The sequence below is a fragment of the Sesamum indicum genome, linkage group LG3 (genome assembly GCF_000512975.1).
Source record: "Sesamum indicum cultivar Zhongzhi No. 13 linkage group LG3, S_indicum_v1.0, whole genome shotgun sequence".
Taxonomy (NCBI): Eukaryota; Viridiplantae; Streptophyta; class Magnoliopsida; order Lamiales; family Pedaliaceae; genus Sesamum; species Sesamum indicum.
In genome coordinates, this window is record NC_026147.1 from 5821789 (window position 1) to 5837131 (window position 15343).

The following is a 15343-nucleotide window of genomic DNA, read 5'->3' on the forward strand; positions in this document are numbered from 1 at the left end:
AAATTTTTTATTATTATTATTTAATTTTTCTATCATTCAAAAAAGAGAAAATACTCAATTATTTAATTATTATAGTTAAATAAAAATAAAATTAATATTGATATTATATTTAGTGAAAAATATTAAATTCAAAAAATTATAAATTATACAATTAAAAATAATCATTACGTTAATAAATAAAATATAAACTATATATCTATATTAATATTCGACTAGCATAAATGCACATGCATATTATTTTTATTCAAAAGTTTAGATAATAATTCATCAATTTTTTTATGGTAAAAAGATTATTTATTAAATTTTTGTTTAGAAGTAAACTAATTTATACTATTCATAAAAGCGTTTTAAAATTTTTTAAAGCAAAATATGTCAAGAAATAACAACTTATTTGATTAACGGTGTCATGCCATTTTAGTCATTTTACCAATAAAAGACCTTATTATGTCAAACACCCTAAGGAGTTCATAAGATGTTTTAATAAAATTGAGTCAAACATCCTCTAAGTCGACTTTGTCGGCTAATCAGGATGAACTAAATTAAAAAAATTCTAACACAAATCAGGTTTGGACAAATCAAATTAATCATAGAATAAATATAATACACTTATTATGTGATTGGTTATTTTTTATAAATTATACGCTAATCACACGATACATTTATTTTGCACTTATCATAATATTTCAAATTTAATCAAATCCGATCTGAATAATGAAGAAAATAATGTAAATGAGATTTGTTTGAATTTGAATATATATGGGAGAGGAAGAGCACTAACCCGAACCCCAATAAAACATAAAGTTGGTGAAATGCTAACATCAGAGCCCAACACCACCACGTTTTCAACTCAACTCCACATCAAAGCCAGCGTCAGAATATTCTCCCCAACAAAATTGCTCTCAGCTAAAGTACAAAAATCTGCGACTTGTTTATGGCGAAAATCTCATCTCTCCATGGATTCGAATTCTACTGGCTATTACGTAGAATCGCATTTCCTTGAACCCTCTCCAATCCCGCAATTCTCTTAACATGCGTGTTGTTTTTTCTTTATATATATATTTGTGCATGATGGGAGGAATGTTAAGAGCTGGAGCTGAATTCGGTGGAGAGACTCATCCGGGACTGGATTCGGAGTAGAAATTAGGTTCTTTAGACGTGTAAAGAATTGGGTTTTACTCCATATCCAGTCCTGGCCGAGTCTCTTTCTGCTGCTCACATTCTTTGATATGATTGACTCTGTGTCTCGTTTTAGCAGCTCCATGGTAAGGATTTTGTGGCTTGCTTTATTGTCCTGAGAGGAAATTTGGGTAAGTTGGTACTTTGTTGAGGTGCATTATGTGAGTCCGGGTCTTATCTTGTGATTTGTATTTCACTTTAGTTATGAACACCAGTTGTATGATATATTCCCTAATAGACATCTGTTTAGCTTTCGTGAATGAGTGTTTGATAATTTAATTTAGAGCAAAAGATTCGTTTCCATCCAAAGTGCAGGCAGTTTATGCACCCGCCACATTACAGTGTGTACATAAAGAAAAATTTGATCTTGAACAGGTTTCGCTTCGCAAGCTCATTCTAGTCGTTTACCTCTCTGTAATATTGGTTGACTGGTAATCGATAACAGTGAAGTAGTTTTATACCCTTAGTTGACGTTGCATGGATGTTGCTTTGACTAAGAAATAAGTTGAATGATTAATTGTATTGGACTCAAAGTTGATTTGAGGACCTCTAGCATTTTGATAACCGTCTTGAGCAAAAATCAGTTTATGAATGTGTCGTAAATATCGAAAAGCTGCCTTGATAGCTCTGATGCGATCCGTTTGGAACGAAAATTTGAGATACCCTTCAAGCTGGGAGATTAGATCCTGTTGATGGACATATGACAATTCGAGATTATGGTCTGGGGTTTAGGAAATTACTCCTTGAAAGTGACAATTTTTGCTTTTAGGCATGACTGGTTCTCGGACGAGCTGGTTAATGATGGGAGCAGAATAGGAAATTGCATATGGTATGTTGCAACATTGTTGTCTCGTTGTATTTAGAACTTAGGTGGACTTCGTAGCATTTTCCTGAATCCACTGCCAACTGTCCCTTCTAATGACTCCTCTGTAATGCCTAATCAGTCCAACTAAGTAAAAGTAACCATTTTGTTGACTATTCCCTTGTTAAATTCTTAAATTAACCAAGTCATCGATGGATATGGATTGTGTTCTTTCAGGTTTTGACGGGCTATGGATTGTATTCTTTCAGGTTTTGACGGACCATGGATTGTGTTCTTTCAGGTTTTGACGGGCTATGGATTGTATTCTTTCAGGTTTTGACGGACCATGGATTGTGTTCTTTCAGGTTTTGACGGGCTATGGATTGTATTCTTTCAGGTTTTGACGGACCATGGATTGTGTTCTTTCAGGTTTCGACGGGCTAAGATCCATGAAGTATTAGATTAAATGTTCTAGAAACAATCAAAATGCATTACATTAGTTAAATTACCCTGAATATTTGTAGAAGACACAAGATGAAAAGTTATTTAAGACATTCACTTTTGAAATTTCTGTCTGAAGTTCAAGTCTTATTCCTCTACCTAGTTTTCCTCCTTCAATTTGGTTTAGGTAAGCTTACCATTATCTATAAAGTAGAAAAGGTTCCATGCAAGGATGCTTTGAACACAGAGAAATACAGGAACCAAGTGGCAGTAAATATTGAACACCATCTTGATAAAACTCTTCATAAATAAGACAAAAATTGATGTCATCTTGACATGGATGAGCATCGTTTGGCAGGATGATGAGGAAACCAAGACTCAAAGTGAATGATTTATGTGTTTGTTTACTTTATTCGAACATGCTTGTGCATTTGCCGGCACAAAGTACGTCCTTGTACAATTGCTAGCTCATAATGTTGACATAAAACCTGCCAAAAAAAAAAAAAGAGTATGTCATAGTCCATAAAGTACAGCTTAGTAGAAACGTTTACATCTCGTGTCACAGTAAAAGATAAAATACTTGCCTTGATGGCTTCTGAATGCATCCTAGTCCTTTTCGTCCTTCCTCTGGATTCATCTGCCTGTTGTGATTAAGTTTCTTTACCACTAATTTTGGTGATTTGGCATGCCTATAAAGTATGAGAAAGGCTAACGAATCTTAAACATGAGAGGCTTTGGGTGAGGAATCATGGCTAAACGTTTTGAGAAATATCAGATTGAATCTCTTGAGTTGGCATTCAAAGAATCAGAGCACTTAACCAAAGAGAAGAAGATCGAGTTGGTGAGGGTTACAGGGCTGGATATGGAGCAAATTACCAGCTGGTTTAACAGGAAACGAGCATGCAAGCGATCTAGAGAATCAAAGGGGGAGTTGGAGCAGATCAATGCTGAGCTCAAACAATCAGTCCACGAACTCCATAATCGGAAAGCCAAACTCCAAATGGAGTTTAAAGAGAGCAAGAGGAGGGAAGCTGAGCTTGAAGCTGAAAATGAGCTTTTAAAACATCGATTAAAAATTCTTGGAGGTGATTCAGTGTTTGATTCTGTAATTAGGTAATAAGTATCCTTAAAGACTATACATGTAATAATTGTCACCTCTTTCTTGAGAAAAGAGTGCCATGGCTGAGCCGTAAAATGTCAAGCTGACCAGCGTCATCAATCAGCAACACTGTTGTCTCTACTATGAGTTTGTCCACTTGATAACTCTGGCTCTTCTTTTTGTAATATGCTCAAACCTCAAGCAGTATCAAAGTATTTATCCAACCTTTGAATAGAAATGCTGTAAATGTGTTGTTTAGACCTGTAAGTGATGGAGGCCGGCCGGTTTGCCACTTTCTTTCTCACCAGTCACCACCTAATTAGAGCAGGTCTTATTTCCGGGTTGTCGGTACCTGTGTTTTACATGAGAAACAGGACAATAGTACCCCTAAGTTACATTTCCATTGAATCATAGGACTTATATAGCTTTTTATAAGCTAGATTATCAGTACTAAGTTTGTAATTAGTGTAGAGTAAATCCCATAATCCCACACAAGGAAGAGACATTCTATCCAGTTAGTTACAAACATTAAGACATGCATGTAATTTACCTCTTTTCTGTTTTTGTATGCATGCACATTGTTTATTGAGTACTTGTTGGGATTTTCTACTTAACTTTCAAAGTAATTTTTAGTTATTTTTTGTTTATGTATTATCCTGCACTCCACGTTCACGCATAAGAGATTTAGGCAGCATGTCAGTTCCCTGAACTCCCTTCTACCTGACAAGGTATATATATTTTTAAGACAAAATCGTGAAGTTTCAATCACAGTAAATAATACTGTGTACAAGTATGCCCTGTGAACATTTTCTTATAATTCTTGCATGCTCTAACATATGGACGCAAGTTTTGACATTTGAAGTCTCAAATCTCAATCCCAGATCTATTTGAACTTGACCTATGCAACATCATCAACATTTCTTTTAATCGATATTGAAATTTGAATCTCAATTTAATATGTATGACAATTTATTGGAATTTAACTCATGTTTAATTTTATATCTGCTTAATTATTTCAAACTGAATTAATCAAATCAAATTTAAATGTAATTGAAATTAAGAAATATTCATAGATATATACATACATTAAGTAAAACAGAAAAATATATTGTTCAGCTTGATCAGCAACACCTCTATTGTCCCAAATATATACTTATTGCAGGGAAACAACAATTCTGGTCTCGAATTTTACTATTTAATTGAAAAGACAAAGTGACCGTTAACTGTATAAGACTAAAAAGTTTTGATTTTGTTTTTAACTTGTTTTTGGGTATTTTGTGGAGATAGAGAAAGAAAAACAAAGATAAATAAAAATAAGTTAGATATAGTGTGTATATTTGGATTTGTTTTTGGAGATAATATAAAATAAGTTTGGTATATTTGATGTTGGGTAGTGAGGAGACAAAAAGTACTGTTTATTGTCAAATCATATCTTTTTTATATATATTTATATATATATAAATGTATATAATTTATTTGTAAATGAAGAGAGAGAAATTTTAGTTTTGTCCCCTACTCACTGTTACAAAATACCTAGAAACGAGACAAAAAGTGACAAAATATTGAATGCCAAACATTGCTTTGATTTTGGGCCATCTCCGAGATGGCCCAAAAACGAAGCCAAACATAATGTCTATTTCTTGAAAGTTAGAGATAAAAAAAAAAAGATAATCTTGTAATCAATGAGATAAAAAAATATAAAATTTTAATGGTCACATACTAAATACGTGACATTTTTCGTTAAATTATTTAATAAAAAAACTTCATGAGACCAATTATTGCTATTCTTTAGAAATTATGCAATGAAAAAAAATGAGGATTTTATAAACAATAAAATCAAAAATAAAAAAAAATCTTAAATTAGGAAATGAAAAGTGTTATTTCTTATGGCTAATAAGTCGGAGTTGGGACAAATGGAACCAGTCTTTGTTGAATTGCTATAAAATTATCCATCATATTAACATTGGCGGAGAAAACAACCAAACACTATATATATATATATATATATATGCAATTATAAATCAAATTAAGTTTTCTATGCAAATATATATTGCATTTACATCACGTGTATAAAATTTATTTTAAAATAAATAGATGACAACTTTTATATATACAAGTTTAAAACAATAAAAGCATCAACATAGTGTTTGGAAATTCGTTTTATGAGTATTCTGTGGAGATAGAGAAAAAAAATAAAAATAAATAAATATGTGTGAGAGATAGTATATATGTTTGGATTTGTTTTTGAAGATAATTTAAAATAAGTATTATATGTTTAATGTTGTTTTAGGGAGACAAAAAATACTATTCATTATCAAATTATGTCTTTTATATATATATATATATATATTTATGTATATGTGTGTGTATATATGTATCTATTTATACTAAAACGGTTAAAAACGTCCAGATAAAATACTTCTATATGATAACAAACATTAAGTATGTTTTGACTCATTTTGAAGATAACTTGAAAATGAAATATTAAGGAAAAAAAAGATGTAATTTTAGTCATGAGCTTAGGGTGATAATTCTGATCCGATTTTAATTAAAATTTATAATTTGATCTTGTAATTTTAAAAATTTATGGTAATTTTAGTTTTTCAAGCTAATTTGACCTAAAATTCTAGGTTATCAACCATTTCAAGATTAAAAGACTAACATTGCATTTCTTCCCCAAATATCAATATCTTAACACAAACAACGTTACGACAAAGACCCTACATCAATTTCTCAGACAAATTTTTTCATGCACATTCAACCCAATCAAACTCAATCCCCCTTCTCGAAACCTTCACTCCCACAACATCAAATCCTCAATTTCTTCGCCCCTAATTCATCTCAACACATCTATGCTCTCTTCTTCCTACATACTATAAATCAAGAACCAATCTCAAAAACCCTAATTATCATGCATGAGCACAAGCCAAGCCGAGCTAGCTACATCATACCATGGCTAAAAGATTCGAGCAACACCAAATCGAGGCTCTGCAGTCCGCTTTCGAAGAATCGGAGCACTTAACCAAGGAAAAGAAGATGGAGCTGGTGGCTGCTACAGGACTGGATGTGGAGCAGATAGCCAGCTGGTTCAGCCGCAAAAGAGCACGGAAACGAGCCAAAGAAGTCGAAACCGAGCTGCAGCTAACCCACTCCAGGCTCCAGCAAGAGCTCAGGGTTTGCCGATGGACCGAAGCCGATCTGCACAAGGAGCTATTAGAGAGCAAGAAGAGAGAAGCCAATCTCAATGATGAAAACCGGCGGCTGAAGGAGCGCCTCGCGATCGCTGAGGGTGATAAGCAGTTTGGATCGTTGATTAGGTTTTTCGAAGATGAAAACCGTCGGTTCGAAGAGCGGATCGCTGTTGCTGAGACTGATGATCATAAGCAGTTCGGGCCGTCGATGAGGTTTGTCGCGGACGACTATCCGGATTGGTAAATGGGTCGTCGGGTAGCCGGATCCGAATTATTATATATGTATGGATGTATTTGGATACATATATATATATATATATGCATCTGGATCTATAATAAAATTAATCATAAGTTGATCTATATTTTTTAGTTTTAAATTTATATTTCTATTGAAATAAATTAAATATCAATGTATTTATGTCCAAAAAATTATATAAAATTAGCGGGTGATGCATATTATTTCTTCTTTTCAAAACTTACATATTTCTCTAGTCCGAATTTTCTTTAGCATGTGAGCTATTATAAAAGCATCACAATTAAAATGATCTCAAATATACAATGAATTGAAATAGGAAAATTTGTATTTTTCATCTCATATATTAGGTTCTTTTTTTTTTAATGTAACCCCCGTTTGTTATGATTTTCTCATATTGTATTAATTACATGCATTTGTTGAATGTTTTCTCGATTTTAGTCCTCACATACTTTTTTCTTTTAATAATTAACAGAGCTGTTAGCATTTTTCATACATTTTTCGTTAATTATTGAATAAAAAATGCGCGTAATTGTAGAGTGGATATCAGACTCAGCCTATCCAACTATTACAAAAGATTTGGAGTACTAAACTCCTCAATATATATACAAACCAAATATTACAGAAATATTTGAATAAATGACAGTGAAAGGAATAACAAAAAAAAAAAGGAAAGCAAACACTGTTAAGAAATGGTCGGCTCAGATTCTGCCAGATCCAACAAGGAGGGACACGGTCACAACAGTTCCGTACCCAAGGTCACCAAGTCCACAGTAACACCACAGTTTATCGGAGAACCGACCACTCAAACCAATCACTAAGATCTCAGTCTCACACTGTCACAAAGAGCCCTCAAAAACTCACGGTTCATAGAGAAATAGAGTAATAGGCTTTCACTGTTCTGTGTTTTAGAAACGGGGAGAAGACCCCTATTTTATATGGTAGAGAAAAGAGGTGAGAATGGAAGGCCATGGGGGCTTTCCTTAAACCATCGGATTGGTTTAGGAAATGAGCCATGAAATCCGATTAGAGAAGGTAGTAGAATCACAGAGAGATTCTGGAGAGGAAGAAGAAGAAACAGCGGCGCAAATGAGAGATAGAAGATTAGGACAACAGATGAGTAGTATATAAGTACCGGTAAGTGGGTCGGGTCTTGGGCCAGGGTTGTGGGCTGCCGGGTGGACTTGGGTTTGGGTATTGGTATTGGGCCTACCATATAAAGGTCATGGGCCATAAATAATAACACACTCCACCTTGGACCAGACCTTAATTCAAGGAGCTGAGTCCTGGAGTCTTAGTGTTGGATCTGGCGTTCTCATCATAGCCTTCGGGCCCGCTCCGTAGTTCCTGCAGAAAAAACCGAAAATTAGTCAGGAGCCAAGTTCAGAATTTTGAGACAGTTAATAAATTTTTCTGCAGGGGACACTTAGTACCCATATCGGCTGGGGTTTATTCAGTTCTTACCTTCTCCAGTTTGATGATCTCTTTGCTGACAATATCACGAATAAAATGAAATCTTACATCTATATGTTTTGTTCTATCGTGAAAAATAGGATTTTTGTAAAGTTGGATTGAGGATTGACTATCAGAAAAGACAGTGAGTCGATTTTTAAGAAAATCAATTTCTTTAATAAGGCCCTCAAGCCAAATATCTTCTTTGAAAGTTTTGGTAGTAGCAATGTATTCGGCTTCAGTTGTAGATAGTGCAATAATGTGTTGTAGTTGGGATTTTCAACTTCTGCATGAGCCACACAAAGTGAATATGTATGAGGTAGTGGATTTTCTACTATCCTTTTCATTTGCATAGTTGGAATTCATATAACCAACAAGATTAATAGAATCAGAAAACTTTGAGAAGTTTATACCTATATTGCCGGTACCACGTAGATACCTTAGAAGCCATTTTAGGGCCTCCCAATGGGGAGGTCCAGGATTTGACATGTACCTGCTCAAACAACTTATAGCATATGCAATTCGGGTCTAGTACATACCATAAGATTCATTATGGACCCAATGACATTTGAATAAGGAACCTTACTCATTTTCTCTTTCTCTCAAGTAGTTTTAGGACATTGATCCTTGCATAATTGAAAGTGAGCAGCTAAGGGCACAGAAGTGGGTTTTGAATTTTCCATAGAAAACTTTTTCAGAATAGAATGGATGTAGGATATTTGGTTTAAAAGAATGGAAAACCGTTTTCTATTTCTGCAAATATCCATGCCAAGAATTCTTTTTGCGTCTCCAAGATTTTTCATTTCAAAATTTTTGGAAAGGTCCTTTTGTAAGGATTCAATGAGTTTGATGCTAGGACTAGTAATGAGCATGTCATCAACATATAACACAAGAAAAATAGGTACATCATTAAAAAACTTGAAATAGAGACAATGGTCATAGTCACTCCTTTTAAAATCTAATGAAAGCATGAACATATCAAACTTTTTGTTCCATTGTCTTGGTGATTGCTTTAAACCATATAAAGATTTCTTCAACAAGCAAACATGATTGGGTTTGTTTTTATCAATAAAACCAACAGGTTGTCGCATATATATGCATTCATCAAGATCATGCAAGAAAGTAGTTTTGACATCCATTTGTTTTAACTCCCAATCAAAATGAGCAGTAAGAGCAAGAATAATACGCACAGAGATATATTTAACAAAGGGGGAGAAAATCTCATTGTAATCTATCCCTTTCTTTTGAGTGAACCCCTTGGTCACTAATCTAGCCTTGAATTTTAAAGGATTTTCTTGCTTGATTTTAAAGATCCATTTGCAATCCACTAAGGAACACTCTTTTGGTTTAGGCACTAGATCCCAAGTATGGTTGTCTTTTAGAGACTTCATTTCCTCACTCATGGCACTAAGCCATTCTTTTGACTTAAGGGCTTCATCTATATTCGAAGGTTCAGAATTTTCGATATTGAGTGCTACTTGGAAATCGTTTAGCCTAGAGGGAATCCTCCGTTCTCTTCTACCCCTATCTCGTGCTAGTTGGTAATTTTCTAAAGAGGGGTTTTCTAAAAGGTTTTCTTCTATGTTTTGTTCATCACTATGTTCTTCACTACTAGTCTCTCCCTCTTCTTGGTTATCCTCCACCTTATTACAGGTCACATCATTTTGTTCTATTTCAGTTTTAGAAAAATAGGGCATCTCATTCTCATTAAAAGTCACGTTTCGGCTGATAATAACCTTAAAGCCAGGTTGATCGCGAACCCATAACCTATACCCTTTAATCCCATCAGGATAACTAATAAAAATACATTTAATAGAACGAGGTTCAAGTTTATCAACATTCTGATGAACAAAAGCAGAGCAGCCAAATGTACGTAAAAGAGAGACATCAGGTTTCTTACCACTCCAAATAGTTTCAGGAGATTTACCTAACAAAGGTACAGATGGAGATATATTTATGAGATATGCAGCAGTTAAAACTGCTTTACCCCAAAAAGATTTTTGTAAGCCTGAACTAATCAGCAAATATCTCACTTTCTCAAGCAGGGTACGATTCATACGCTCAGCAACACCATTTTGATGTGGGGTGTAGAGATTAGTCTTTTGTCTCTTAATACCAAATTTATCACATAGATCATCAAAGTTTTTATTGCAAAACTCAAGGTCGTTATCAGTACGCAAAGATTTGAGCCTTTCCCAGTTTGGTTTTCAACAAGAGTTTTTCATTTCTCAAATTTATCGAAAACCTCATATTTGTGTTTTAGCAGAAAAACGAACACTTTTCTAGAAAAATTATCAACAATAGAGAGAAAATACCGATTTCCATCGTGGGTGGGTTCCTTAGAGGGACCCCAAACATTAGCATGAACATAATCCAAAATACAAGAAGACATAGAGGGGTTAGGGGAAGGTGAAGCAGGAAAGTGTACACGGTGTTGTTTGCCCATCACACATTCATCACAAAAAGGCAATTTGTCAACTTTATCGCATAAGATACCTTCTTTGTATAGAAATTCTAGTCCATTTTGACTAATATGCCCAAACCGTTTGTGCCAAAGAAAAGATTTATCATGCATGTTTACAGATGCAGCAATGGAGTCATATGTGACAGAACATAAGTATAAATTGTGCCTTTTCTCAGTCTTGAAAACAATAAGAGACCCTTTCATGATTTTTATAATGCCCTTTCCCCATCTACCCTCTAATCATTCATCTTCTAATGCAGCACATGATATAAGATTGTGACTGAGTTCAGGAACATATCTAACATGCTTGAGAGTCATATTATAACCATTATCAAAAATCAGAGAAACATCACCAATGCCTTTAATCTCACAACGTTTTTCATTTGCCATAGATATAGAACCAAATTCACCAAGTTTGAGGTTTGAAAAGATGTATTTGAAAGGACTTATATGGAAAGTACAGCTAGAGTCAATAAGCCATTCATACATGCTCATGGGATGCACAAAATTCACATCAGAAACAACAAACACTTCACCATCATCATCAACAACATTATTCACTCTCTCTTTTTCATCCGTATTGTTATCTCTGTTATCACGATTATCCCTCATTGGTTTTCTACAATCTTTGATATAGTGTCATTTAATACCACAGTTATAACATCTCCTCTCTCTGATTTTATCATCTCTATGTGAGCTATACCTAGTTCTGGATTTACTCCTATTGTTGTTCTTATTACGACTTTTGCTTCAACTATTGTGTCTATAGCTAGAGTTCCTAGATTTAGGCCTACCTCTCACAGAGTTTACCTAATGTAGATTATTACTAGGTCTACTCGTTTTTAAATCCATCTCCTTGCTTTTTAACCCATTAACAATAGTGTCAATATTTACGCTATCTCTATCATACTTAATAGCGGCTTTCACATCAGAATATGTATCAGGTATAGCATTCAAGAGCACAATAGGAGAATATTCATCAATATTCTTATCGCCGGTCAATTTAATATCTTGAACTAATTTAGTGAAATCATCAAAATTTTCGTCAATGTTCTTAGACAAATCAAGTTTGTATTTGAAAAATTTTTCAAGTAAAAACAGTTTACTAGGTAGCGAAGTATCAGTATAAAGTTCCTCCAAATTTTCCCATAAATCTCTTGCAGAGTTTTGTTTATCGACCTTTCTTAAAACATTATCAGATAAATTAAGAATAATGGAAGAATAGGCATATTCATCATTTTCTAAAACTTTTTCTTCAGAAATAGTGTCAGTGTATCTCTCATCTATTGTTTTAAAAACCTTTTGTTGAATCAAAATGCCTTTCATCTTTTGCTGCCAAATTGAAAAATCACCCTTTCCATCAAAATGTTGCAAATTGTATCCGGCCATTAAAAAATTTTCTTTTAGAAAAGGTTCAAGAAAATAGTTTCAAAAATTTTGCAGCGGAATTAGGCCAACTGGTAAACACAGGTCACAAAATCAGAGAGGAACACACAGTAACAGATATCCAGAACAGGTTTTAAACAGTTTAAGACACAAATTTAATGCGGTTCAATAAATAGTTCAAATCACAGATTTTAACAAAGATGAAGAAATAGAGATCACAGAGAGTATATCAACAATCACAATCCATAGTTATCAATAGAATAGGTTTAAGGTGAGATATATCAAGAATAGGCACAGAAACAGTAGTCGTAGTTAAGAAATATATCAATAACAACCACGAGACCGAGGCCTCTCCAGCCTAACACCCAATCCAGATACCCGACGACCTCACGGGTACAGCCAGGAGGGTAATCAGGGGGATAAGCACCTCAGATATAGAATAAGATATGTACTGAAAAAAATAAATCGCAGTAAATGAAAGATGAGGGGTTTCAGCAAGTTACCACCACCGGAGCTTTGACGGATCAGAACCACGGCTCTGATACCACTGTAGAGTGGATATCAGACTCAGCCTATCCAACTATTACAAAAGATTTGGAGTACTAAACTCCTCAATATATATACAAACCAAATATTACAGAAATATTTGAATAAATGACAGTGAAAGGAATAACAAAAAAAAAGGAAAGCAAACACTGTTAAGAAATGGTCTAGATCCAACAAGGAGGGACACGGTCACAACAGTTCTGTACCTAAGGTCACCAAGTCCACAGTAACACCACAGTTTATCGGAGAACCGACCACTCAAACCGATCATTAAGATCTCAGTCTCACACTGTCACAAAGAGCCCTCAAAAACTCACGATTCATAGAGAAATAGAGTAATAGGCTTTCGATGTTCTGTGTTTTAGAAACGGGGAGAAGACCCCTATTTTATATGGTAGAGAAAAGAGGTGAGAATGGAAGGCCATGGGGGCTTTCTCTTAAACCATCGGATTGGTTTAGGAAATGAGCCATGAAATCCGATTAGAGAAGGTAGTAGAATCACAGAGAGATTCTGGAGAGGAAGAAGAAGAAACAGCGGCGCAAATGAGAGATAGAAGATTAGGGCAACAGATGAGTAGTATATAAGTACCGGTAAGTGGGTCGGGTCTTGGGCCAGGGTTGTGGGCTGCCATGTGGACTTCGGTTTGGGTATTGGTATTGGGCCTACCATATAAAGGTCATGGGCCATAAATAATAACAGTAATAAGTAACATTGAGGAAAAAAAATAACTTTAATGTCATGAGTTCGAATCCCACCAACGTATGGTGATGTTATACTATATTAATAGTAGACGATCATTCTACTTTAATAGTAATTATTGAATAGAGTATATGATTGTTATAATTGTCGGTTGTTGTAAAATATAAATATTTTATTAATGATTGTAATTGATTTATTCAATAAATAATAGTTCACGGCTCTCACTTTTTAGAAAAAAGAAAAAAAAACATTGAGAAAATTCAATTTGTGACATGCAATGTGAGAAAATCATAACAAATTGAGCTATTAAAAATAACTATACCATATATGTAGGACCATAAATGCAATTTTCTCAATTGAAATAATTATAATAATTTTCCCGCGCCATGGAAGTTTTAATAGGAAAAAATAACTATCAAAATGGGTCTGAGTTTAAATATTGCACATTAATTGACGGACCTAATACGTTGGATCTAAAATTAGGTCAAAGGGTGAAACAGAGTTACCACATGGAAAGAAAATACGCCATATATATAAAAATTATATTATTAATTTATTGAAGAAAATATTTTATATACATAATGTATAAGTGTAAATAAAATAGAAGATGTAACATGAATTGTTATAGAAAATTCACTCTTGGTCAGCTATCATTAATTATGTTCATCATTATCCAGAATTAAATGCCCTTATTGGAATATATACCCACTAGAGAGTCCAATTCACATCAAGTTTAATACATGAAAAGATAATATATATATATATATTAAAGTACAAAAAATAAGTGTACATTTTAGCAAGTCCAAAATAGAATATAATGGTATTTTATGGACCATAAATAGTTGGTCACAAAATATTTAAATACTATTGGCTTAATTGATTTTTCATGCATGAATCAAATGTGAAATATAAAATAAAGCATATTATATCAGTAATAGCATTTATATTTTGCTGATGTGATATAGTACGTGATATTTTTAAACTTAAATCGTATATATAAAAACGAAAAATTCAACTTAATACGATGAATTTATGGGTAAAAATATAATTCAAAACGACGCATTTTTTCAATATATAATATATGAATATATATATATATATTACATATGTATAATTATTAAATATAAAAAAATATAAATCATACTATTTTAGAGATAGGATTTGTATTTGATGATGCGATATAATTCACACCATTTATTGTTTCAAACATGTTAAAATAATATTTAATGAATTTATTTTTATGGGCAAAGTGGTCATTTCCAATCAACAACCTCAAAATATAGCGTGTATGTATATTTTAATATATATTAAGGGTCGGACACACTCGATGCGTGTACAAAATTAAATTTTTTATATTTATTTAATTGAATAAAAGAGACTAAAGATAAAATGAGTAACAAATAAAAATTGATAAAATCAATTGATCTTAAATATGCATCAAAAAATCAATTAATATTAAATATGCATAAATAATAAATTAACTTAATAAAGTTAATTCATTGTATTAATTTTAATAAATTATTTATAAATCAATTTTATTTTTAATTCAATTAAATAAAAATTGAATCAGGTACAGATATCGAGTCGTATTTCAATTATTAATGTATAAGAATTATTATATGGTAAAAAATATTAAATATTTGTGAATGTATTTTATCCAATCACATCCCAAGACCTGAGAATATTGCAGGCCCATGCAATATATAATAATAATAATAATTATAAAATGAAATCATACCCAGAGAAAGTATTAAAATAAATAAATAAATAAATTTTCCCTCAAAAGGTACCAAAAAATTCAAAAAATTGTCATTTTCCATTTCATAAATTAAT

General features: G+C 33.1%; 1 protein-coding gene across 1 annotated transcript; it reads left to right on the forward strand.

The window, feature by feature from the left end:
• LOC105157490 (homeobox-leucine zipper protein ATHB-23-like) lies at window positions 6471-6953 on the forward strand. Its single transcript, XM_011073895.1, has one exon. It carries the CDS (start codon window positions 6471-6473, stop codon window positions 6951-6953), a length of 483 nt encoding a protein of 160 aa, XP_011072197.1.